Source organism: Petromyzon marinus, chromosome 27 (assembly GCF_048934315.1).
Source record: "Petromyzon marinus isolate PM22_M1 ecotype Great Lakes invasive population chromosome 27, UKy_Petmar_22M1.pri1.0, whole genome shotgun sequence".
NCBI lineage: Eukaryota > Metazoa > Chordata > Hyperoartia > Petromyzontiformes > Petromyzontidae > Petromyzon > Petromyzon marinus.
The window spans coordinates 11,418,694-11,445,661 of record NC_133693.1 but is presented as its reverse complement, the minus strand read 5'-3'; the positions used below and the strand labels follow the sequence as shown (position 1 = coordinate 11,445,661).

General features: G+C 46.1%; 1 protein-coding gene across 4 annotated transcripts in view; it reads right to left on the bottom strand.

Moving 5' to 3' along the window:
• Positions 1-26,968, bottom strand: part of LOC116946533 (high affinity 3',5'-cyclic-AMP phosphodiesterase 7A-like) — a 119,475-nt gene that overhangs the window by 67,279 nt on the left and 25,228 nt on the right. Inside the window, exon 1 of one of the 4 annotated variants that reach the window (XM_076070121.1) lies at positions 20,137-20,193. The exons of the other annotated variants lie outside the window; for them this stretch is intronic. Coding sequence (XP_075926236.1) covers positions 20,137-20,139 — 3 coding nt within the window. The 5' untranslated portion in view covers positions 20,140-20,193. Of the gene's footprint in view, positions 1-20,136; positions 20,194-26,968 lie in introns of those variants that run through there. 4 annotated transcript variants of the gene reach the window in all.

The following is a 26,968-nucleotide window of genomic DNA, read 5'->3' as shown; positions in this document are numbered from 1 at the left end:
TTCCTAAACATTGAATTAAATTGCAATCATATGTAAATGTACTACTATTTAAATTCTTATTTTACCAGGAAAGGCCCACTGAGCTATATAATTCTTTTTCAGAAGTGCCCTGGCCACAAATGATAGCTCAACGAAGTGGCTTATCATGTGGAAATTTATATCAGCCAAATACTATAAACGCATGTTTATAAAAGTAGAAGGAAAAACCAGAGGACCCGGAGAAAAATTAACACGACCACGGGGAGAGGGACATGCAAACTCCAAATATACAGGCGTCAGGGTCAGGATTGAACCCACGAGTGCCTGCATACCAGATGAGGTAGCTAACATTTCGCCAGAGCGGCATCCCTAAGCTGTATAGTGCTAGCACCCACATCCTACGCCTTTGTCTCTCTGTGCTGCTGCTACATGAACGGAGGCCATTTTAAAAAATGCATTATTTTTAACATCGAATTCGTACGCAATCGAAAAAACACATGCTACCTGATACACACGCACGTGCACACGCACACCCCCAGGCCGCCGTGTGCGTGCCGCGTATACATTCCAACAGCACATTTTTGTCGTCGCCCATCTGCCCGCAGGCCGTGCCGCAGCAGTCCCACCGGCGTAGTAAGGTGAGAGCCTGGCCAGCCCGTCGTACCGACCAGCTGCGCCCCCGTCACACGTACACCTCGGGGAGGCGGGACACCCCCCCCCACCCACCCGCCCGGCTTCCCGGCGATGTTTCGCCATCGCACGGGTACCCTTCAGTAGCGTCCTTCAGGAGCCTCCTCCATGTCATCACCCCATACATATATACAAACATACCAATAGCCTTAACAGATTCGCTGAGGCAAGTGCTTTTAAGCAAGCACCTACACACACGAACCGTACAGGCACAAACATCCCCATTCAACTAAAGCGGACAAGTGGACAAGCGCGGTTATTGAGCACCAATAATGACTGATGTGGTACGCAATAGGATAATAAGACCAACAAGAGAAATGCTGACATTAATACTCAATGCTATCTTCTCATTGCAAGCCAATTGACTTTTGGGAGGCTCAGCCCAAGCTCCAATAACAAATGTCAACGGTGCACATCTCTTAAGTGTGCGGCTTTAAATCGCAGTGCTTGTACTTTAATCAGCTAAGCGCACACGGACACATGCATGCACTCACGTACATAGGCACACAGGATGAGATGAATAAGTGTGCTCGCATTACACGCAAAGGCTCACTTCACACACTGCTCAATCATCCGCCCCCCCCCCCCCCCCCCCCGCTAATGCTTAGTCAGCAGTCAGCTGTAGACACTCAATTCTTGGCGGCACTTTGCCACGAGAAGTCAACACACGAGTATTCGGTGCTGTCATCGTAATCATTTTTCAGACTCGGCATTCCACTGTCAAGCAGGGCTTTCCACACACAGCAATGGCAAACAAGACTGGGCACTGGGCAGAGATGTTCAATATCTACGCAAAGTTTGCCTCCAGTTCAATTGCCCAACGATCCATGTTGGAGTCTTGAAACCGGGCGAGCAAAGATGCACGTTTCAATTGTTAATATGTACGCTTCATGAAGCCATCAAGTCTCTCGTACGATAGTTCAGATTGAATAACATACACTGTGGCAATGCCCATCCCTGTTGTCATATTTATTTACCCCTCAGATATTTACATATTATGGAAAAGGCAAAATTAATTGGCTATTGGTGTCAATAAAATAATTTTACAGGAATTGGGAAACTGAGGTTTTCAAACAGTGAAGGAACTACCAATCAAATGTGCCGTCTCTTCACGAGTGAGTGACGGCCATGGATCTCCGTCTTTGTTCTGTCCTCTGCTCTTGCGAGCTATTCAAGTTCGGGTGCCGCAGTGGCGAGATGTTAACTACCTCGTCTCGTAAACAGGAGGTAGTGGGTTTGATTCCGACCGTGATTCCTGTATAGTTGGAGTTTGCATGTTCTCCTTGTGGCCATGTGGATTATTCTCCGGTTTCCCCGGTTTTTCCGTCCACATTTAGAAATATGCGTTTATTTGGCTGCTATAAATTTCAACGTGATAAGCCACTTCGTTGAGCTATCATTTGTGGCCATGTCGCTTCTGAAAGAGAGTTATATGGCTCAGTGGGCCTTACCAGGTAAAATTTTAAATAGTTTTAGAGTTAACATCACACAGGATTACTCCATTATTTTAAAGTGTCAATCCATTTCTGTCGCTGCCTTGTGCAGCTATATATACATATATACAAACGCACAATGCGAGAAGATCTCTGAACACTTGTACTCTGAACAACATAGTGCCCGCCGCCTTTTGCTGCTTGCACTCTGCAGACAGTGGCTCTGCCATATGGGGAAAACAGTATGGAAGGGGTGCCGGAAATGACAAATAAAAGGTGCTCTAAACATTTACAGGTTCCACTCCTTTTTCAAAATTATTTTATCGTCATTTCTCCCCCGCCATTCAATTCCGAGTTAGCCATCGGCGTCACGTCATGAGACAGTTTCCATTTCTCATAGAGCAGTGCCACCCTTCTTGTTCAAAGAACGGCCCACGGAAGTGGATATCACGGAGCTCGCTCTGAGATCCCTGCAAGTGACTTGGTCCATACACGATAGTTGGCAGCACTTCCCACTTGCATGAGATTTAAGTTTATTTTAGTTAACCAGGTGATCACCTCAAGAAACAAGGCTAGTCTCATTTGCAAGAGTGACCTGGAGTAATATTTGCAGCATGACAAACCAACATTACATTCTCTGAGCTGGAATTTTGCCACATTAAGAGCAGAAGCAGATTCAACGATGGTTTCTTTGTGCAGTCATTGGTCACTGGACTGAAACCATAACCGCACTACACTTGAGAACCCAGCCAGTCTTTGCCAACAAGGGCAGTGGTGACGCGGCGGTTAAGGCGCTGCCTATGAACCTGGCAACCAGAGTTCAATTCCTGACCATGGCTAACACCAGTAGAGTGAGCGATATATGAACTGATCCTGGGCTCTCCTTTCACCAAACCACAAAGACCAGCGCGGTGAAGTATGTTGAAAAACCAGGGTGACCGAAGAACATGGGGAGGCTTTCACCCAGAAGTTGATTGACAATGGCCTGAGTTGTACATACACAGGGTATTGCCTATTCATAGAACCATATGCATTTTCTGTTTTTTTATCCAATCAAGCTGAACTGAGCCACAAAATATGGACTTTCCGCACTGAAATAATACAACTACCCAGGAGAGAATCCGAGCACTTGTGTCCAGGCACGAGCTTCTTGACCACGATTCCCCCGGCCTACAAGCCACACAAGGCCACGCGGATCGTGCTGACACCCTCTCTCCTGTCGCCGCGTCATTCCGCTTCGGCAAATGTTTACTTTTAGCCACAGCGCGTGCGTGATTTGCAGCTTCGGTATAGGCACAGGCACGCACTTAGTGATGCTGTCACACGTTTGCGTGTAAGATAGCATTACTAAACAACCACAGACTTCGTCGGGAATTCAGACGCTCCACAAAATACTACTCTTGAAAATAATGAAGCGAAGGTGCCGAACTTGTGACAAAAGGGGCCATACATCTACACGCACGCCAACGTACACAACGGTGGCATTCATGGTGCCGCACTCAACATGGCCCGTGACCCGGTGGTGGGATAAGAGGCCAATCCTCTCCACATGGGGTGGGCAAGGCATGGGGGAGAGAAGTCGCCAGGGGCGAGACGCAGTGTGAGAGGCGTTGTGTGTACATTTTATAGGCTCGCTCGCGTCAGCACACGGCGGTTCGCCGATTTTAAAAGGTTAAACAATTTTTTATTTTACCAGGTAAGGCTCACCGAGTTATATAGCTCTTTTTCATAAGGGACCTGGCTACAAATGATAAACTTTAAATATACAGCCGTCAGGGTCAGGATCAAACCCACGACCTCCTGTATACCAGACGAGGTTGTTAACATCTAGCCACCGTGGTGTCCCATTATAAAAGTTGTTGTGGTCATAGTTTCGACGTATTACGTGCACGGCCTAATATCTCGCATCTGCTCTAATGAGGGCCTCTCCCCTCATGCCGTGTGGGTTCATAGGGGTTATACCATCGCACTTTACCACACTGGTCAGTGCCAGTTGGTTAAGGAGGGGAGTATGGACATTAGAGCAGATGCGAGATATTAGGTCACCCACGTCGCCCCGGCTAACGGAAAGTTCTCCATCACCAAGCCTCAGAATTATGGTCAAGTCTATCTGTGGGAGATTGTCCGCATAAATAAATTATTCTTGTAATTATTATGATATATTTTGTACCTGTGTAGATTGCTACATGCGCCACATAAGAATAAATATACATTGGCCACAGCCGTGCACCTGCTTTTACATTTATAAAATTGTATGCTGCCCTGGAACGCTTCAACGTGGACTGCATTTCAATCTACTCTGAAGCACGACAGGAAAACCCGAGTTTGCTTACAAGTCAAATTGCAACATTCGTTTGTTCCAGTTCAAAAAAGTGCACGTAGTATAAATACGGTGGCAATGTTAACTACCTCGCCTGGTATAGAGGAGGTCGTGGGTTCGATTCCGACCCCGACGCCTGTATATATTTGGAGTTTGTATGTCTCGCTCTCCCCATGGTCGCGTAGCTTTTCTACAAGTCCTCTGGTTTTCATCTACACATTTAGAATCAACATGAACATGCATTTAGAGTATATTGGCCGCTATAAATTTCCACGTGATAAGCCAACTTTCACCGAGCTACCATTTGTGACATCCAGGTTGCTTGTGAAAAAAAAAAGAGCCACACACAGCTCAGTGGGGCTTACCTGGTAAAATAAAATAATAAAAATGTCTAAATAGTTTTCAATCCACGTAAGGAAACTTGCCCAAGTTTCAAAATTGCACAGGTGTTTCCTGACCACTTTACGCATGACTGCCATGTATGAGGAACCCGGGGGGGTGGGGGGGGGGTCGGTCTTCACTCTAACGGCTTCACAAATGCGAAACGTTGTAGTTCAGTCATTCGGCCTTTTTTCAAACTCGAGACAAACTTTGGCCGCCAATGTGCCGGGACTTGTGTAAAACGAGCGAACAGCAATGGGAAACAATCGTGCAGTTTTCTGTGAAGTATGCTTACACGCGACATGCATACATACAGTACTGCCATGTGTGCGTGTAAGACACAGTATGGTTCATAAAATACCGTGGGTTTTGAGGAAGTCCTACTTCCGAGGATATATGCGTACTGGAAATCATTTCAGAATCCCTTTATATGGATGATTTTTGTTCCTCATGACCATGTCAGTCATGGGGTTGCTTGGCCATACTTCACCACACTGGGTCAGTGCAGGCTGACGTTAGCCATAATGAAAAGCAATAGAGCAATGGGGCCTCGGGAAGAACATCTTCAACCATTGCAATTTAACAACCCATGAAGTACAGATCGAAAACATGGATTCTGCCAAGGAACGTGGAACAAAAGCTGAAAAGTACACAAAAATAACGAAAGATGCACGTTGGGAATCACACTCAAATACAGAAAGAGGAATACATGGATGACGAAAACAAGTGCAAATTGTAGAAATCTTATCGATGGTCGAAGGACTTAAGCAGACTTGAGGAGGGTCTTTTTGCAAGAATGACAGTTGGGAATGGTGGTGGAGTGGCAGTCAAAGGTGGGAACAAGCCCAGGGGTTTTACCACAGCATCCAGCAGTGGGTGGATAATTGCTGACACCGACAACATACCACAGAACACGAACGGCTTAAAAACCTGGTGGTGAGTGAGGTCCGTAACCGGGCTCTCTGGGGTGGAAACCAACCTCACCCCCACATTAACCTGCCAGGGGAACATTCTCACGTAAGTGCTGGCTGATACATCGTTCACACGTCACAGATCCCGTTCCATTGTTCCTAAGACCCAGGCCATTGTGTGTCCCTACCTTGCACAAATTTGACAAATTACCTGCAATTATCGAATTGTCAGAATGTTTGCTACGACTGAACACCTTGGCAGCAAGCCGTGATAGATCCATTGGGGCCCAACTGTCGCAAAATCAATTCCTAGGTGGAGATGAAGGGACAAAACGATACTGCACAGGTTATCTTGAAGCGCACACGTTGCCATGTTTTAAAAATGTAAGCAAGGCTTTTCACAGGCAAACCACTAAATGCCGAAATTAAAGCGTTGTGCAGTCCTAGAAGCTAGCGCGCGTGCGCGGGCACTCGGTTAATTATTACATTGGCAGGTCACAACGAGAGGCGGTGGTGAGGTTTGGGAAAGTATTTAATCGAGCTGTGGATTGAACGTGGCTGATAATGGTGACAATCATAATGGCCCTGAATAATACGCATTTCATTTCGTACATATATGTTGTTTTGTTGTTGTATTGTTTGTTCGATATTAATATAAAACGAGAGATGCCCTTCATGGAGGCGAAGCAATAACCCAGTGGTTCTTAACCTTTACTTCAGCCTTGCACTCCCTTTGGTTTTCAATCGTTTAACAAATGTACGTCAATAAATACATAGGTTTGATGAAACAAAGTAGTTGTAATTTGTGTTCAGATGATTTACGCGTCCAAAAAAATTATGGCCATGTCTCGCACCCCCAGAAAGGGCATCTCGCACCCCCAGGTGAAGGAGCCACTGCAATAACCGGTTATGGCTCCCTCTGGTGGTGGAACGATTAAGCTATCCGGGTGCAGGACGTGTGCGTGGTAGCGCCGCTACGTGGAAGAAGCGTGCGTGACGGTCACTTGCAGACGACTTTTACAGGAGGAGCAAATGCCAACTCGAGCTGGCTCCATTCGATTACAATCGTAATCGACTACTTTGTTGCGATCGATTAGTCCAGGGTTCGGCAATCATGCGGCTCTTTAAGGAACCGCTCCGTGACGTTATTTATTAAGGACCGACGGTCTCGTATATTCACCAAAGTGCGTTGCGGGCTCTTGAAAATATAAGTTTTATTTTTTCCGAATTCGAACAAAATGTGGCTCTTGTCGTCATTTTTTGTTGCCGACCCCCAGGATTAGTCGAACCCCTTTGAAAAATTGACGGTCACCCCGACATCCTGGTTCTCCCGAAGTTAGGAACCCCCCCCCCCCCCAACTCACCAAGGCTGTTCACAACACACGAGGAGGCCTCTAGTGGGGATCTTTGTCTTGTCTGAACATTGGACTTGGGGAGCGGTGGCGTAGCGGTCAGCAAACTGCGCAATAAAAACTGGCGAACCGAGTTCGATTCCCGCTCGCGACCAACAGCTGTGACGATTATCTGAACCGGTCATGGGCCTCCTGTAGGTCGACTCGGCCTCAAATTAGTACCTGGTGCGGTGTGTAAACGTAGCCACTGGGGAAACAAAGACGGCCCGGCATGGTGTTGGCCACCCCGCCCGTTGTGTGACGTTGCCGGCCTTCATAGGTGCTCGCTAACAGCACTTGCCCAAACGATCTGTCAAGGGCTATACGAGGGATCTTTGTCTTGTCTGAACATTGAAATGAAGAAATAAAGTTATAAACATGAATGTTTAAACGTTTTGAGATCTTCGATTTGCTGATGACACAATCATGATAACTATATGGACATTAACTCGAGCAAATTATTTGAGAATGTAACAGCGACTGACACATTTTTTCGTGAGATACGTGGGAAAAACGCCAAGTCATTACGAAAAAGTTTTCCGAGCAAAAAACAAATTAACCGTTTGGGGACACAAAACCGGAAAACGCAAAAGGGATTGTATAACGTTGCATTCTGTAAATAAGGTAAGTTATTTGTGAGTAATCTTTGAACATCGTGTGCAGTTCGAGTGTATTACACGATTTTGGTTGGACAGTTGCATAAAGGCACTTGTTTACCAAGCAAGGCCATGATGATAGCAGGAAAGAATTAGTCCGCATTAAGCCATGCTTACGCAATGAGCAGGAGTGCAAAAAAACAACTGTGCAATGGTTCATTTAAACGTGGCCATGTAGGGTTAATTAAGTAAGATTACGCACAAATGAAACACACTTGTGAGCACAAACAAAAAAAAACAAGACAATGACAACGCTGCTTTAGACGACTCAAATGGGGGAAAAAAAATCTATGTGATAGAGGTCTTTTACACACCCACTATTACAGAACATCCACACCTATCATTATATGCCATCTCTTCTCGATCTCTTCTCAATTCACCGTACGGTATTTACATTGGCATAAGTCAATGTTATTTCCTACTCAAATGAACACTGAGGCAGTTCTCATCTGCTTGAAACCCTGAGTGAAGGGTGGAAATTCCACATTCATATGGCAGAGGCCAGTCTACCCACTGTTGACTTTCCCCACAAAGTGGTACTTATTTTGTTGACACACGAGGGATGATGGGCCAAGTCAACCCACAACCAGGAATCAAACTTGCAACATTGCCATTGCGAGCCATTCGCTCTCGTGCTACAGTGCCATAATTCACGAAGTACAGTGTGTAGCCAATGTGCTCCTTAGGCCAATGTTCACAGAACCACATCAACAAACCTCTGGACCCACGGAGACCAAGCCCAGGTGCTTAAATGTCACGGGCTGGGCTTTCCAGCCCCTCTTGACCTTTAGATTAATTTTCCCCCTTGCTCGTCAGGTGGACATTGGTGCTGTTGTCGGGAGTGCACGCGCTATCTGAAGCTGTATAACTATTGCGGATTGGTTCAAGAGTTTAAGTAAATACATTCCAAAATCCGAAACATTCAGGATTTTGAAACAGAAGGCAATCCCAGTTTTTTGGCGACCGTTATTCACATTGGGCCCCAGGTTATGTTGCTGAACATTCCACGTCTGATTATGGGGGGTGGGCGGAAATAAATAAATGGGCCCATTTTACCATCTGTAACCAAGGGGCAAACTGCCAAGGTGGTGGCAGTGTTACCGACATTTTGCCAACACGCGCGGGAATCTGGGATGCGAATTCATACTCCGGGGTGTCGCCAAGACAGCGTGGTGACGAGACCGAATGCCGTTCGATTGGTCAAGTAAAATCTAAGATTAAGCTTCCATTGGAAAAGCCACTCGCAGACTTAAAACGCCGCGCAAACCCGGCTTCAAAATAGATTTTTCTTACAGAATGTTTCGCACTGCTACCATTTACAATTAAGTTTGCACAGTCAAAGAAATCCCATAAGCTGCCTTTAGAACAAGTGCACTGTGGGAATGATACTAACGCGAGCTTATGCGCAAGACTAACTTAAGACATGACGTGCAAACTAAAAACAACAGGTGGGCTTACCGAGCATGTTCTACGGAAACATAACATACACGAGCATACATTAAATCACGAAAACACATGTTTCCAAACCTCTGCGATATCTTTTGCACGGTGTAATGTTAAAACAAAGAAGAGGGCATTCACAAAAACGCCATCTCTCATTGTCAAACGCGACGGATCGTACGAAAAATACTGTTATATGGCCTTTGGCAAAGAACAAAACACACACCACATGATGTGTTTTGACGGGTGTGATTTTGACCCACCTGCTAGTTCAAAACCTTTCCAGAGTCCCATTGCCTATGGCCATGCGGGTGGACCAGCATGATATATTATATTTACAACACTGTAATGCCCATACGTTCTTGAATATTACCACCATTTACAATCCAAATGCGTCCACAGTGTCAAAAGACCCGTATTTTGGCAAAACCTTTCACCGCTGAATCTAGTGTGGTGCACAAGAGTTAAATAACCGTCGAGTATGTACGACAGAATGACGGTACAGCCACACATCGTATTTCCAGTTCCTCTTGAATACGCCCATTTTGCTCGCAACCCCAAAACAGCAATCTGCCGTTGTGTAAAGTGTGGACTTCACGCCAGAGCTCACGAAAAGTCTCCCCCCCCCCCTCTGGAGAAAGGGGCGGCAGTACCCACGCTTCACCCCACCACACGTGACCTGCCGATTGACTCTGTATCCATTTATACTGCTGGATGGAGACAAATGAAGGTGGATTGGACAAAAAAAAAACGTGCCCACCGTTTGACCTGCTGGGAGATTGAACCAGCGCCAACTGGACTGCGTGTCCAGTGTGCTAAGCACTACCCCACATAAGTGGTCTTAATTCAACAACATCTTACTTGGCCTTTATAGCCCGATCACACTATTGTCTCCCGATGCAGTGGTGTGGCACATAATAAACACTTAACATATACAACATCTGAGACATTCCAGATTACATAGCAATGCATAACTTTCTAGAAATGTCAAAAATGTTTGCCGCATTTTATAGTGCAGTAGGGTTTTTTTGATCTACAAACTTTAAATTATATCAATATAAAACCATTATCTTTCCTGTAAGGCACAGAGCTAGTGCTAGTTTTTCACAATTGTGCACTTTCACTACCACTTCAGGAACACGTTATGAATGAAAAACTGAGGAAAGGAAAAGAGCGCTAACGCTGGCGTGTGTACAGTACATCACAAAGTTTCTATGGGACGCGGTCAACAGCTTAAGAAACACTCCCTAATTATACTGCGGTTCCGCTTTTGCAATACGTTTTGGGTTATCAATTTTTTCACCCATCAGATAATGCGCTACGTGCGTCATTGGGGTTAACTTGTAACCCTATCTGTACCCCCAAAGGCGAGATCAAACGGCATCAGTGGCATGACCAAGAGCGGCCCACGGGACTCGAGATGGCAGGAGGCCAGCGCCACAGCAGCGGCATAAACAAGCAACGCCACCACGACCGCCCGACCGCCCGCCACGGACTTTCGGGAGACCTTGCACCCCCCCCCCCCTCTGCAGGCCAAGGCGCAGGGGGGTGCCTGCCGTGGCGCAGCCCTGCGCTGGGAGTTGTAAGACGGCGCTTGTTTTAGCGGAGGAGGAGGAGGAGGAAAGAATAATCCCGTAATGAAAAAAATCCAGGGTTTTTGTTGCACGTATCGTTAATGCTCCCAGACCTGTGGAATGCGATTGCGTGGCTTTTTAAAAAATATTATTTTTACAAATTGCACACTGGTCGTGTTACCGATGTCTAGGCACCAAGAAAAGCATTTTTTTTTACACCCCCATTTTGAAACCTGTACAACTGTACAGCGGCATGTCCTGTAGAACGGGCCCGCGAGTGACATCATACATATTCGTTTTTATCCGTAAGAAAAATCTGGCTCTTGCAAGCTCTGGACGGTTTGCTTCATCTCAGCAGAGGAATTAATTCTCATCAGTTACCAACAACATCATCCAGGATCTATCCACGACTGGATGAAGGCCTCCGAAGACGTCATCATCTCTCACGGTCTTGCAATGGAACAGTCCGTCGAGCTCCTGCTCACGAGCCGATACCAATGACTTCCTCCTCCACAATGAGCGCCCATTTGGGCACGTTTTCTCATTTGGCTGCCAATCTGTCATTAGCCTGCCAATCTGTCATTAGCCTCAACCACCAGCCATTATCTAGTCTGTGGATGTCTCCCTGCCCAAACACCACTCGCATTTCTTATCAGTCTATCCTCCCGAGGGAGGAATGAATTATCCGCGGTCACCATCAACATCATTATGTTCCAGTTCCCTCACCTCTTCTCTTTACCGTTGTGCTCTCTTTCTTTCCTCTCTCATTGCATGCCCTTTCTTTCTCTCCCCATCCCCCTTCATCTCTTCTTCCCTCCTCCTCCATCTCACTCCCCCCACCATCCCCTCCTTTGTTGTAATGTAGGCACAGCAATTTGATTCATAGACTGCCATTATAATACTGGCAGACCCTGTGATTAGCGAGCATTAAAAGAAGCATATTTTCTCTATTGCTTTGTTATAGTCCAACTCTAGTGTCACACACTAACAAACACTTGTACCCGACCAAAAAAGTTGACATGTCTTCTACTCCTAAGTGGTTTATGCGGTCCTTCAAAACTACACGTTGCTACCGAAACACATTTCTTGACTTCCTTTTCGTACGCAACTGTGCACGGCCGCCGCAAAACACACTACGGCGATGCAAAATAACAGTATTAGTTCCTTCGCCTCTTTGAAGCCAGCGGCATTATCCTCACCGTTACCACCATTACATCATCGTCGTCGTCTCTACTGGGCAAGTGAAATGACCACCGCTTGGCAAGGCCGCCGCTGGTTTCCGAGCGAAGAGCGTCGGCGTTTAAAAGTACCGCGCGCTTTATGTCATCAGATAAGAAACCCCGCTGAGACATCATGCCTCCTTTGCCAGGGAGATATTTGGGCTCAAACAACTGACAGCGGGTGCAGACACAACGGGCCTAACACATACAACGGTGAGGCCCGAAACATCGAAAAGAAATTCGAATAAACAAATAAACAGACTGGTTCCCATCATCGTAGCAAGGCGAACGTGCGTCACTGCTGTCGTATCGCTCCGTTACAAATACGAGCACCACCCAAAACCTCTGAACATCCGCAACGCCGATGGCTGCTTGAGCGTAGGGTGCGCAACAAGGGAGTTGAGTGGTTCTGCTTACTGGCAGGAGACATTTAGTTTTCCACAAGGGATGAACGTAAATTCTGGTGCGTGAATGATTATGATGATGATGATGAGACTTCACTTAACTGCAGCCAATTTGCTGGCAAGACTTGCAAGTTGGCATACAATGATGATTTCCTCGTAATTATCTAACTGCCAGTTAAAACTTTACCTTTCGGCAATCTCGCACCGCCGTTGTTTACGTATCGCTGCGTTTGCTACAAGTGTTCCTCTCGCATCTCTAACGAGTTGTTTAAACTTGAGCCGGAGCCGTGCTGGTGGTGAAACTCCACGGGAACATTCGAGTGGAGCTCCTTTGAGCGGCACAGCCTTTGCGCTGCCAAGTCGAACTCCTCCAGCCGTCGCTCCGCACATAGCTACCCCCCCCCCCAACAAAAAATTATTCTTCTTCCGCCAACCAGCCACGGCTGAGTGTCCAATCCTGCGATTAAAAAAAACACCTTCGTCTATGCCTAGTTGATTGTGATTTTGCCTACAACTAAACTACATAGCTCATTTTCCGAAGCGAACCTCGCCACAAATGATAGCTCAACAAAGTGGGTTATCACGTGCAAATTTACATCAGCCAAATACCTAAAATGCCTAAAATGTGGATTTGTCCACAATCACGTGCGTTCGGAAAGTCTGCCCAACATTCCTTCCCGTCCGTCTTACAAGAACTACGCAACAATGAGCGAAACAGACGTTTATTTTGCACTCAAATGGATCTGGTTCAGTCACCAATTTCAAATAATAATTTGCACTTATGAGGTGCCTTTAACAATGAATCGAGGCACCAACCACTTTCACTGTCATTAAAAAAAGAATTCCAATTGGAGACATGCTACCTGGCAACAATCATTAACCAGTCTGATGGGATAAGCATGGGAGTAAATCTATGAAGATTACCGAAAGCACACCCAGATTATCTGGGAAACTTCACCCAAAGTCGCTTTTGTAAAACTCGTAGCGTATAAAAACCTTGCCACTCCCGCGTTTCACTCCCATTTAATAATCGTCGCCAAACGGCGACCAGAAAAAAAACCTTGCTCTCAACTTCATGGAATGGTTACAAAACCACTTTCTAAAAAGTGCCATAGGCTGTGTTTACAGGAGGGAATTAGTTAAATACTGAACTCGGTGTGAACCCCAACTAACCCATCTGAGCCTTGTCCAAATTGATCCCCCCCCCGCTATTAGCTATAGCAGCGGTTCTTAACCTAGGGTGCATCTCGCACTCCCTGGGGGTGTGAGATGCCCTTTCTGGGGGTGCGAGACATGCCAGATTTTTTTTTTAGAACGTAAATCAGCGAAATATAAATTGAGCACGGGCACGTAAGTACAACTACTTCATTTAATCAAACCTATGTATGCATTAACATTGCACAGTTACAGCTGAGAACCAAAGGGGTGCAAGGCTGCAGGAAAGGTTAAGAATCGCTGACCTTGAGAAAGGCCCGCACCACGCACGCAGGGCCTCGTCGCACTTCACACCAGTGCTCTCGTCCAGCGGAACCAACCCCACCCCACCCAGCCACCTTCCGACGTGTCTCCACTCGTGTTGTCAAGCAAAAATGACAACCGCGGTGCCCCCCCCGTGTATCTGTTTATATAACCTCCACTTCCCCCGTGTGTTCTCTCCCAAACAAGAGGCATTTTGTCCAGAACAGGCTCTCCCCCTCCCCCCGTGTAACGGTAGCGCTCTAGTGTTCCGAGCATTTCGGGAACGCGTCAGAACAGAGAGAAGAGGTTATCAAGATGAAGGCCGGCACTGGTGTTTTGTGTGAGAGGAAGGGAGGAAAAAAAACACACGTGGCAGAGTGACCCAAACCGAATCCTATGATGCGGCATCAAGCAAGTGTCTCTTTAAATAAAAAAAATCATCTCACATCCACTCTGAACTCTTTCGAGCAGGAAGGACTTTTTTTCTTTGACAAAAACCTACATCTGCTGGGTTTTTGTTCGTTACACCCATATACAAGCACGACCTGGGAGAGATTGCAGGGGACATTTTTTTTTTATCTCCAAAGCATTCACTGAACGCCTGTGGGCGCTGTGCCAATTTGCGAGCAGAATGCCGCGGCCGGTGGCGGTCGGCAATAGAGTTTCTGCCTCATTTGTGTCCCGGCAGCGGAAGACCAGAAACCGGTGAGCAAAGAGACGCTCGCGTAACCCCAAGCGTCAACGTTCTCCTTTAATTCAGAGGAGAGAAAGAAAAAAAACGGGCATGGTCAAGGTACTTGCTGTTATTTCCCCCCCCCCCCCCCCCCCACTTAATGTACATGTGTATTAAACAACTAAAAAGAGAGACGCCTGCTTCCAAACTCAGAATTGTTGCAAACTTTGTAGGAAAAAAAACCTGGCTTATTTAACTTATTTTTCCTCCGGGATTTGCATAAATGCTTCCGCTCATGAAAAGACAGCACAACTTTGGGCGGTGGGGGAGTCGCGCAAGAAACGGTCAAGTCTGCTCCCACGTGTGACGGTTTATTTTAAAAAGCTAAAGTCTAATTTGAGAATGCACATTTGTGTTGTGAAAAGGTTATAAAATGTTGAAACTACACAAAGTGGCATTTACGGCGATTAAAACTTCCAGGATTTGTATTAAGAGCTTTCAACCTGACTATATATATGGATGAAGCGTAGCATAAATATGGGGCTTCAAAAATAAAACTTTACATACAGCGATGTATATTAATGGTGCTTTGTGACTACACACAGCGTAGACCTATGTTGCCAATGCAAAAGAGGTAACGCGTTACACGTGTCTCAATTGGCCTGTATTTTCATCTCAAGGTAAAAGAAAAGTTTACGACTACGTGCACCATATGTATGCGCGTGGGCTATACGGGATGAAGCAGGAGCGGGGTGGTTTGTGCACGTGCGTTACGAACCAGGCAACCCACCGTTGCTTCCCGGGCCCGGCTAACATCAGTGGCGAGTGGTGTCTGTAAAATGGTACTAAAATTAACGAGTTAAAACCAAGTTGGCCGAACTCGGGGCAACTACACGGGTGCCACTTTTGAAAAGGGGTGCGGGTATATTGCGTTGACAAAAACAGGTTAGGTGACTGATCGACATTCTGATCTCATGAAGCCGTATCCAACATTCGGTTGTATACAACTGTAGCAAATATGACTGCAATGAAAGTACATTAAAGTATTTGCAAATACATTTGTTCGCTTTAAAACATGTATATTACTGATTCACAGTTTTAAAATGGCAATGGACAGTTGTGAGTAAATTATGCAATTGAATTAAATTACTTATTGTACATACTTTACTACTGCACGTGAAATTAACTGCAGGAGAAAATGCGCTAAGTTCATAATATAAGTTTTTGTTTACATACATTTGAATTAACGAAGAAAAGAATACATGCAAAGTATATATAAAAAAATATATACCCAGTATATATTCGGCTGTTTCTCTCCCATCAGACGAACACAAAGGGTACGTTGTGAACCATCATCAGCGGAAACCCGATCCACACCGTCTCCAATCCAGGCGATCTGCTGCTCCAGTCTCACCGGGGTCTGTAGCCCGGAAACCTGGACCCAGTCACCAGCAGCAGGTGCTCGGGATCCAACCTCGAGTCCAGGCCAGTTTCGCAACAGCGTTCTTCCTAAGAGCCTACTCTGCATGATCGGCGCACGCTTGCGATGAACTGGACTCATAAGGGTGTGTGCGATAGCGTGGTGTTTTTCAGTCTTACTTGCAGCCGTCGCATTTAGTTTACTTAAAATGAAAGTGACCGAACTTCTTCGCACGTAATGGTTACCCTGAAATAATCATTTGTTTTCCACGCCAAGAAATGTCCCAACAACATTTTGCACTCACCGTGTTTACCCGGGAATTGTCAACATGCTCCATGCAGGCTGTGGATTAACAATAACAGGCTACCCACAAACCACAGGCGGTACAATGAAACTGCAAACATGAGCGCCCAGACGCCCGGCACCCGCGTAACATTAAACATCGCAGTTCTGCCGCGCACCTTTGCCAGCACGGGCATTTTATGGGTTTTTGTTCATGCTTAACCGCAAGCGCATTAAAACACGCTTTTACCTATACTTTACCTATACCAGCGCATTGGCAGAAGCAACAGACCATCGCAGTGGTCGTGGTGAACGCGCCAGGCCAACGCGCGCGCGCGAGTTGGAGTGGGTGCAACACGGCGCGCGCTTGCACGCGCCGCCGGCCGGCCAGCTGGCCGGCCGGCCGGTGACTGCATTGGGAATTTTTCTCGTTGAACAGAAAAGAGAAAAAAAAACCCCCGTCAGCGTTATCAAAACTCATGTAAAAATTATTTTTCCCCTTTAAGGCAGGCAAACAATTTCCTTTGCAAATCTATCAACCGTGCAAGCGAATGCCAACACAAACTCCGGCGCCGCAGAATTCCATGCGAAGAAACACGACCACCACACACGTACGCACTGTATGCTGGCGATGAACGTATTGAACGTTCGCTATAATTACATCGCGTAACAACGCGCACACGCGCAACCGTAATACCCAATGTGCAACCTAGGGACGACGCAGAAATTCCACTGCAAGGCTAACTGCGTCAGCTCCTGGAAGGATCCGCGTGATAACGTCTCAGCTGCGCGTCATTCAAGATCGCTATGAGCATGGTTCAGGCAGCGGCAGGACAACCGCACGTCTCCCTCGATTGGATTCTCCTTCTATAAAACTAAAAACCTTTTTTTTTATTTGACCAGGTAAGGACCACTGAGCTGTGTAGCTCTTTTTCAAAAGCAACCCAGCCACAAATGATAGCCCAAAGATGTGGCTTAGTTTGTGGAAATGTATAGCAGCCAAACGCTCTAAGCACGTGTTTCTAAATGTGGAGAGAAAAACTAGACCTGGAGAAAATTCCACTTGACCACGCAAACTCCAAATATACAGCAGGCGTCAGGGTCGGGATCGAACCTACAACCTCCTGCATACCGGGTGAGGGAGTTAACATCTCGCCCCACCACAGCACCCATTCAACTCGGGCATCGCTGACAAATGAGGTCCCGCTGACTTTCTGAACCTTCGCCATCTTCCCGACCCGTTCCTTAATAATCGCATCGCCAAGATCGCGCACGCGCTCTCGCACTCCAAAGAAAGCAAACGCATTCTCCGTCACCCTCCTGTCAACCTCCTCGCCACGCTAGCAATACGGTGCGCAAAAGAAGTTCAACTTCCACACATACATACGGCTACATGTCACCCGAGTCTGAAACAGCCTAGGAGAAAGAAAAAAAAATCACTCCTTTTGTTAAATTCAAAACCAAAAGGTCTACGCTTTTAAGAGTTTGGTTAACAAGCCACATGAACCTACTTTTTTAAAACACATTTTATTCTCCTGCTCTCACGTTGCATAACTCTGTTGTCATAACTCGACCGCGTCTTGGATTGCCCTCGTGTACGGAGCTCTTTACAATAACAAGGTGAATAGTGTCAAGTCAATCAGCACCATCCTTGTCCACTCTCTGCGCAGTGCCCCCCCCACGATCTCTGGCATGCCTTGCCATGGTGACACAAGCAGCTATTTAGCTCCTCCAGCTAGTCCCCGACCAAAGACGCAAAGACGTGGAAACATAAATTGTGGCGGTTATTTTGCCCAGACGTGCCTATGATGCAGATGCACGGTGGATATTGCTTTTGCAAAAAATGGCATCGCAGAGTCTACAGCTTAACACGGAAGCTTTCACGACCAATATCATCCATAATACAGGTTGTGTTTGATCGCGTGAAAATAAATGTGTCGTTAAGCCCGCCAACACAACCGGTGTGCTGTACTAGTAACAAATTGGCATGTTCTGTTTACGTGACAAACCTGACTTAATTTGGCTGTGTCAGGTGGTGGCGGGTTTAACGACACATTTATGTTTACGAGACCTAACCCAAAAAAAAACACTATTATGGAGAGTTTACAGTGCCTACACTTTTTACGGCTGACGGGTCCACATCCGTGCAGCCGCGAGTGGCAAGAGAAACTGGCCATCGGGTTATTCAGTGGTTCGCACCGTGCGCGTGAATATCCAACTAACATACGTGCACAGACAATGAAATGTATCACTAAGTTACATTCCGCGATGCTTTCATCTAAGCACTTTAATACTGTCCTGCTTGGCCTAAGCACCATGTTGAATGATGGGCTTACTCGCTACGAGTTTACACTGTACAGCATCAACATATGAAGCAAAATCTAACGTTTATTAGACTACTGTACGTGTTATTTATACGAACGTCGGACCAGGTATTGTGTAAATCCCATTTAACAAATCTCTCGTAAGCTGTTCAAATGATCCTTGAAGCTAAATATTTTATAACTTTTTAGGGAAAACATAACAACACGGGACGCTTTGCTAGCTTGTGGCGAGCATGTTATTTTTTTACAGGGCTCGTGAGCTGCACCGTTTTGGCATCGAACCCATAATTCTACATCTTCGCACAGATCTTCGGATGAATCCTGAGAGCATGACCGAGTATTTTTTATTCTTATATAATAATGCATTCGCTTGAACGTTTTCCTTTCTTCGAGAAAAAATATCTTATCTTTTGTTGAAGCATTGCTTTGAGATTGTTTTAATGTTACATCAATTACTGTACACTCCTGTAGATATTCGGAAGCCACTGGAGCTATGCACTTTTAAATCTAGATTGAAAACTAATTTATTTAATACTACTTTTTTGTGTTTAGTCGATTGGCACGGTTGGCTAGGTAAGGTGCGAAAAAGGAAGTTCAACATACATATGTAACTAGTTTACATCGATTATAAAATGCAATTCTGTTTTAATATCATTACACGTCTGCCATCCAAAAGCAAACAGAGGAGCCCCCCCCCCCCCCAAAGTAAAGCAAGCACAAGTACATAAACAGTAATAAAAAAATAAAAAAATACAGTGAGAGATATAAACTTTAAAACGATGGCAATATATAGTCGCCTTTCAAACCCTCAAAAAACGTGTCGTCAGTTTGTGATAACCCTAAGAATCATCTGAATGGCCACTGTGAAGGCAAACAAACGGCGGGAGTAATTTCCCTCCTCTATCGTTCTGCAGGGGCAGTGGTCCTTCTTAACCGGTGATGCACGCTCCCCTTGGGGGTGCGGGATGCCCTTTATGGGGGTGCGGGACATGGCCAGGTTTTTTTTTTTCGAAGGTAAACCATCGAAAACACAAATTAAGCACGGCAACGCAAGTACGACGACTTTGTTTCGTCAAAGCCATGTATTTATTAACATTGTACATTTTTTTTTTTACGATTAAGGACCAAAGGGGTGCAATGCCCCCAGTTAAGAACCGCTGGGCTAGGGTGGCGGTGGCGGCGTGAGGCTGCTGGCACAATGCACACAACTCCCGTCCCGACGCAGTCACTGCCACCGACTGCACCGACTTCCAATCCTGCCAGGGAGGGCCACAGGCATCACTAAAGTGCTCCGCTGGAACACGGAAAAATGTTGCATCCCCTCCCCCGCAGCCAAATTTGTAAAGTTAAATAATAAGACAAAAACAGTGCTAGCTTCCATCCTCACCTTGCATATGTTCCAGGCCAATAGATAATTAACCTAAAAAGTGCCTTAACTTGTGTTCGTTATAAATTGACAATAAGCTGAGATTGTTTTTTTTTCCCCCTTCGGAGTGTAAAGTACCAAAAAAATTAAACAAAAAACTTAAAGTACAAATTAGCATAGCATGTTTTTTTTTGTAAAATTGATTTTGACTAACCATTTTGGCGCCATGTGCTGAATCATGCTCTGGAGTATAATCCGGTTCATTTGGCAGCTCCTGGCAAGGAAAACAGGAGTTTCTAAGGAAGAGACATCAGCAAGCACGCACTATCCCACAGCTCCTGGCAAGGAAAACAGGAGTTTCTAAGGAAGACACATCAGCAAGCACGCACTATCTCACAGCTCCTGGCAAGTAAAACAGGAGTTTCTAAGGAAGACACACCAGCAAGCACGCACTATCTCACAGCCCCTGGCAAGTAAAACAGGAGTTTCTAAGGAAGACACACCAGCAAGCACGCACTATCTCGCAGCCCCTGGCAAGTAAAACAGGAGTTTCTAAGGAAGACACACCAGCAAGCACGCACTATCTCACAGCCCCTGGCAAGGAAAACAGGAGTTTCTAAGGAAGAGACACCAGCAAGCACGCACTATCTCACAGCCCCTGGCAAGTAAAACAGGAGTTTCTAAGGAAGAGACACCAGCAAGCACGCACTATCTCACAGCCCCTGGCAAGTAAAACAGGAGTTTCTAAGGAAGAGACACCAGCAAGCACGCACTATCTCACAGCCCCTGGCAAGTAAAACAGGAGTTTCTAAGGAAGAGACACCAGCAAGCACGCACTATCTCACAGCTCTCTCACACACACACACACGGCGAGGCAGCCCAAAACGTCAGTCCGCGTATCACGCGACAGAGTATTACAAAAACGGTAAACGACACAAGTGTGCAAAAAGGTACGCCGAACTTAAAAAGCCGAAATTTCAACATAAAAGGATGACACCGTCCTCAAAACGGATTTAGCGCGTTAAAATTAAGATGACAAATGAGACTCCAAGGACAGTGTATTATTAGCATTATTATAGTATTACTGCAGAAGTGCCGACGGCTGTTATTGAACAAGAGGAAGGTGTAGATGGGTACCTCAATGGTAAGGAAAGGTTACGCACCGCCTTTCCTCCGCAAACGATCAACAACGTTCAGTCAATTTTCTGCTGATGCTGCTGCTGCTGTTGTTACAAACCACTCGAGGCAATGCAGATGTGTGATCCAGAAACTCGGAGCACTTCCACACCCTACAGCCAACAAGCCGCCCCCCTCCCGCCGAAGGCTTTTAGAGGTGGCCCCTGGTTTATCGCTCATAATGGCAACTCGTTCACTCCTGCCGAGCCAGAGATAACCAGCTGCAGTTCAGCGACCGGCCAACGTGCAAACGTCACTTTGCACAGAATGTGCAAGCATTACACACACACGCGCGCGCACATGCACACGCGCGCACTCACTAAACAAAGACAAAGATCCCCCGTGTAGCCTTAACAGACTGTCGGGACAAGTACTAGTTAGCGAGCACCTATGAAAGCCGGCGGTAGGGCACACGAGCATGTGGGAGGCCAGTGCCACGCCCGACAGCCTTCGTCTCCCCAGTTGACGACGTTTTAGCACGCTGCGCCAGGTACTCATTTTATGCCGAGTCGACCTAGGGGAGGCACAGGGCAGGATCAGATAATCGTCACTGGTGTTGGACGTGAGCGGGAAATCTAACTCGGGTCGCCGAGTTCGTAGCGCAGAGTGCTTACCGCTACACGACCGCTCCCCACACACGCACGCGCATACAGAGAGAGGGGTTCAAAAGTCCACGTGAGAACGATGGCTGTAATAAGACAATTCGGGGAGTGGAGCCGAGACACAAACCGTCGCATTCTCCAGCAAAGTGCGGAGAATATATAACAGTAAGTACATGCCAATAAAGTAGAAAAAGTCCCCATTTTACCACATACAAGCAGCGGTGATGAAAGCCAGCCAAACCAGGTTTTTCCAGAGTGACCGGATAATGCGTATTAAAATTCATTAACTTTGTGGCATACAATTATAAAACTGTACTGTAACTCCTCGTTTGTTTCGCAAGACTCGGTAACATGCTTTGCGTCTTCAAATACACCTCAAAGTATGCAAGTGCTATACATTTAATGTTTTTACTCTACTTCTTGTTTAGTTGTGACACAATGCATTTGAAATCGACTCGTGCAAAAACATGGTCAGGTTGTGACATCAAGATGTGAGCGGAAATGGCAAATGCTCAAAAGCGGTAATACGGTCGAGCGGTGAAAATTCAAGCACGAATGTACAAACGCGTTATCAAAGGTCTTTGAAATCAGCGTTGGATTTTGCTTGCAAAACCACCACTAGCCTCGGTGTCACCTGTGGCAGCTTCGCATGCAGTGCAATGGGACACAATTGGATATCATAAAAAGGGAGAAACACCTGAATGCAATAGTTTGAACAGGCAGGCTATCGCGACCAATAATATCCAAGAGGTTTTTTTGGATTAGATCGCGCAAATATGCGTCGTTAAACCCACCACCATCCGACAGCCAATTAGTAAGGTTTGTCATGTAAACAAAACATGTCAATTCGTTATTAGTTCAGCACGCCAGTGTGTTGGGGAATTGTAGATTACTTGGGTTTTCTATCCAACAAATCGTTGTGCTGAAATAGTAACGAATTGGCATGTATTGTTTAAGTGACAAACCTCATTAATTGGCTGTGTAGGGTTTAACGACACATTTATATTTCCGTGATCAAACCCAAGGAAACCTCTGAATGTAATATTTCGGCAGAATTTTCAACTACAATTCAATGTTAAATAAACAAATAAATGTTTATGTACCCTCCCCATAGTGGTGTTCAATAGTGCCCCACTAAATTATGGTCCGATGTTTGGGGGAGGGGGGGGTTCTTCTTGCCTACGTCAATCGCCTAATCAGTAACTGGTGCAATTTGTGGGGGGGCGGGGGTGGAGAAGTTCACACTGCGATGCGTGCACAATGCGTGTGCACTTTTACAACGCCATAGCTCTCAGAGTCGCACATCTCCGTTTCTACGTTTGACAAAAATACCGAGATGTCGATTTGTCTTCAGCGGCGTAGAAATATAAAACTTAATTTGTTTCTTCACTCGGCCTCCGATTTTTTTTTATGGGTTTTATAATAATTTTAAGCCATGTACACCGATCAAGCATTGTATTCGCGATGGACGATTGAAACGCAAATACCATCCTAAAAGACATATGGTGCTGGTGGTCCACACAAGCACTGGAGTCTACACAAAACCTCAAGATAATGGGGTCTAATCGTGTGTTCGGCCAAGCCGTTTCTTCGTAATTTTCTGCACAAAATGGGCAGGAACTCATCAAAAGTTCCTATGCCATTCAACCAAAGCAGTTTCCGCTATGCAAAAAAAAACTGCTTCGCACCATGATTGGTACTCATTAAAAATGGCGGAGTGACTGGGGTTAGGCCAAACCCCAGTGGCCACACTTCCACGCAACTCACGAGGCAGGTTTTTGCCACTTGACAAGGACTTTGCCGTGCTTCCAAGCATCGAGAAACTAAAAGTATTTTTCTTTTACCAGGTAAGGCCCACTGAGCTATGTAGCTTTTTTTCAGAAGCAACCTGGCTATCAAAAACAAAAGCTCAACAAAGTGGCTTATCAAGTGGAAATGTATACCAAGCAAATACCCTCAACGCACATTGATTCTAAATACGGAGGGAAAAACCGGAGAAGCCAACGAATATATCCACGCGACCAAGGGCAGCGAGACACGCAAACTCCAAATATACAGGCATCAGGGTCGGAATGGAACCCACGACCTCCTGTATACCAGGCGAGGTAGTTAACACATCTCACCAACCGCTCTTCCAGCACGATAACTCCTGACGGTTATCATGAAGAACATGGTCGGACGGATGGCTAGGTCTACGTAAGAAAGTGTTTCATTACCGTGTACCGCCTGCTCTGACAGGGTTCAGAAACACCGTCATTAACAAAAAGATAAAACGAAAACCGATAAGTGCACACTTTACGCGTGGAACGAAAGATGCATATGCTTGGAATTACATTCACAGCATTCAATCTCAACAGCGACTTAAGGGACACAGAAAGGCTGCAACCCCTTTCTCTCACCTAGCTTTTGAGTGATACGGGAGCTTGGCTCCCAGCCCCCCCCCCCTCCCAAAAAAAATAGTGGTAATTTATACCGGTGAAATATTGCGCGTGGTAATACACATTGCCTTGGTACTACTACTAATATTATGATGATATTGAGAGAAAGTAAAAATGCGGGTTAGAGAACATACACAGGTTAATAACGTCGTCCTAATTATTAGGAAAAGCGATAGTTTGAAGGCGTTGCTCGAAGGGGACAATGGACGATTGCTAGGTATAATAACGGAGTGGGATGTATTCTTGGTTCTTTCGGTAAAGTCACGTTGAAGGGAAACAATAAAATAATAAAATATATATAAAACAATAAAACGTGACTTTACCGAAAGAACCAAGAATATGAATCACTGCAGTCACGAAAGCTTCAAATCAAAATTTAACGGAGTGGGAGTCGAGGAATGGCGAGCATCCGAGTGGACGTCCATTACGGAGATGCAGGGATGAAAATTAGTTCTGGTGCAGCTGCTGGATGTTCTATTATTGCACCGCACGATCATGAGAAGCGGCGGCAGCTTGTGGATGCCTTCGTTCGTTCGTGGTTTGTCAATGGCTCACGATGGCGAGGCGGATTGAGAAATTATCATTCTTCCTTACCACCAAAGTAAATAGGATGGTGTAGTATGCATACACAGATAATGCATATTGACTTAATCTCACAAAACATTGCCCCCGTCTGTGCACACTCCCTGTGCGGATACCCAGCTGAGTTTGTTGGCCTTTGGCCAACACCTCCAATTAGCACGGTTGGCTACATACGGTGCAAAAGAAGTTTAACATACATGAGTGTTAGGTATTAGGGCAGTGATTTTGCCGCATTTCATGAATGGCGCATTAATAATATTTTCTGTGAATAGATTCAGAGACACACAATTGTAAGAGCAGGCATTAGGGGCACGGAGAAGAGGAGTTTCACTGTGAATGAGCCGCCTTTTAAATGACGATGCATTACGTGTTTGTGGGTACATTACACGCACATTTACAAACTCCCATAATTACCCGACACTTCGCACGCATCCGCGTGGATGCGTATGGCTGAGTGTGCAGTACATGTGTGGGTAGCACTCGTCGGTCTGGGAAATCGGGCTAAAGGGAGGAATCTCTATCTGTGTGTGTGAGTGTTTTTGAACGTCGTGGTGACGTCACCGCCACTTCGTGGCGAATAGCGGTTGTTGTTGTTGTTTTCACGGTGGATGGGGAGCTGTCATGTAGCGGTTAGCGCGCCGCGCTACAAAGCTGGCGACCGGAGTTCGATGCCCGCTCACGGCCAACACCAGTGACGATTCTCTGAACCGGTCCTGGACCTCTCCGAGGTTGACTCAGCCTCAAATGAGCACCTGGTGCGGTGTGTAAACATTGCCACTGGGGAGACAAAGGCGGCTTGTACGTGGTGCTGGCCACCCACCCCCCTCATTGGTGCTGCTCGCTAACAGCACTTGCCCCAACAGTCTGTTAAGGCTACATGGGGGATCTTTGTCTCTTGTCTTTGCGTGTCGGGATGCAGGGAGCCTCATAGCCCAGTCTCATCTGGGGACAGTTTGTTAGGTGGCATCGTGGATGCTCCAACGGAAATTCCACACTCTGGCCCCGGATTTGGATACCGATACCACGGGGTGGGCAGGGCAAGGGCGGCGGCGGGGGGGGGAAACACGGGCAACTCCCATTATACCCAGTGGGAGGCCACGCAATTTCCTGAATGAATGTAGAAACGTGTACTTGCTGGAAACCTTTTCCCACCGCCGCTTTCTACCTAAACATTGAATTAGGCGCAATATAATTTGCATCGACAAGCGTGAAATTATGACACGTGTGAAATTATGACACAAGTTATAGGCGGTGTGGTCACAGGGCGATTACCATCCGAGAGCACCGAGAGTCAGCACCGCTAAACTGGATTCGAATTCTCATCAGCGAAATTAGAAAAAAATAATACATCTTTATTATCTATCACACGTGTTTTGAAAGTAAACCAAAACAGAAAATACAGTCAACTCTCGATTATCCAATGTGTAAATGTACAAGTACAGATAAATATAAAACATGCAGAAACACCTCGCATATGTAAATCATGGAATACATATTTATTTCACGGATCATCAAAGCCCCTAAATTGAGTTAGACTGCCCCAAAGATAATCTTCAGTGTCCAAGCACACTCATCACACACAAAGTGCTTGCCACAAATGAACCACAATACTTTGCCGATTTCGTCAAGGAGCATGAACCATGACGCAAACTCTCACGGTCATCCTCACAGAGGCTTTTGGCTCCGCCATCGAACAAAGACGGTTCACGACATCGCGCACTTTCAGATGCGCTTCTGCGGCCGTCTGGAATGCTCTTCCTTCTAATATTAGGAAGCCACTGGAGCTATGCACTTTTAAATCATCTAGATCGAATACCCGTCTTTACGACTGCTTTTTGTCTTCAGTTTGTTGTCCTTCACCCGCACCTCCGTTTAGCGCGCTTGGCTACGTACGGTGAGAATAAAGTTCAACATACACTCATGAAACCTGTGGCTAGAACGACTGCTCTCCATTTGCAAAAAAGTTATCAACGGTCCACAACACTCGCAATTATTGGTGCATGTCTTGCCAGCTCAGTGCCAACGTCAGTTGTTGAGTGTTCTCACGGTGGATGGAGAGCTGTCGTGTAGCGGTTAGCGCGCCGCGCTACAAATCTGGCGACCCGAGTTCGATGCCCGCTCACGGCCAACACCAGTGACGATTCTCTGAACCGGTCCTGCCAAAGCAATCTGTAAGCCAAGAAACTACATGCCTGCAAGATGTAAATGCCAGAGGTGCATGTGGAACAAGTTGGAAATACGTTTATTC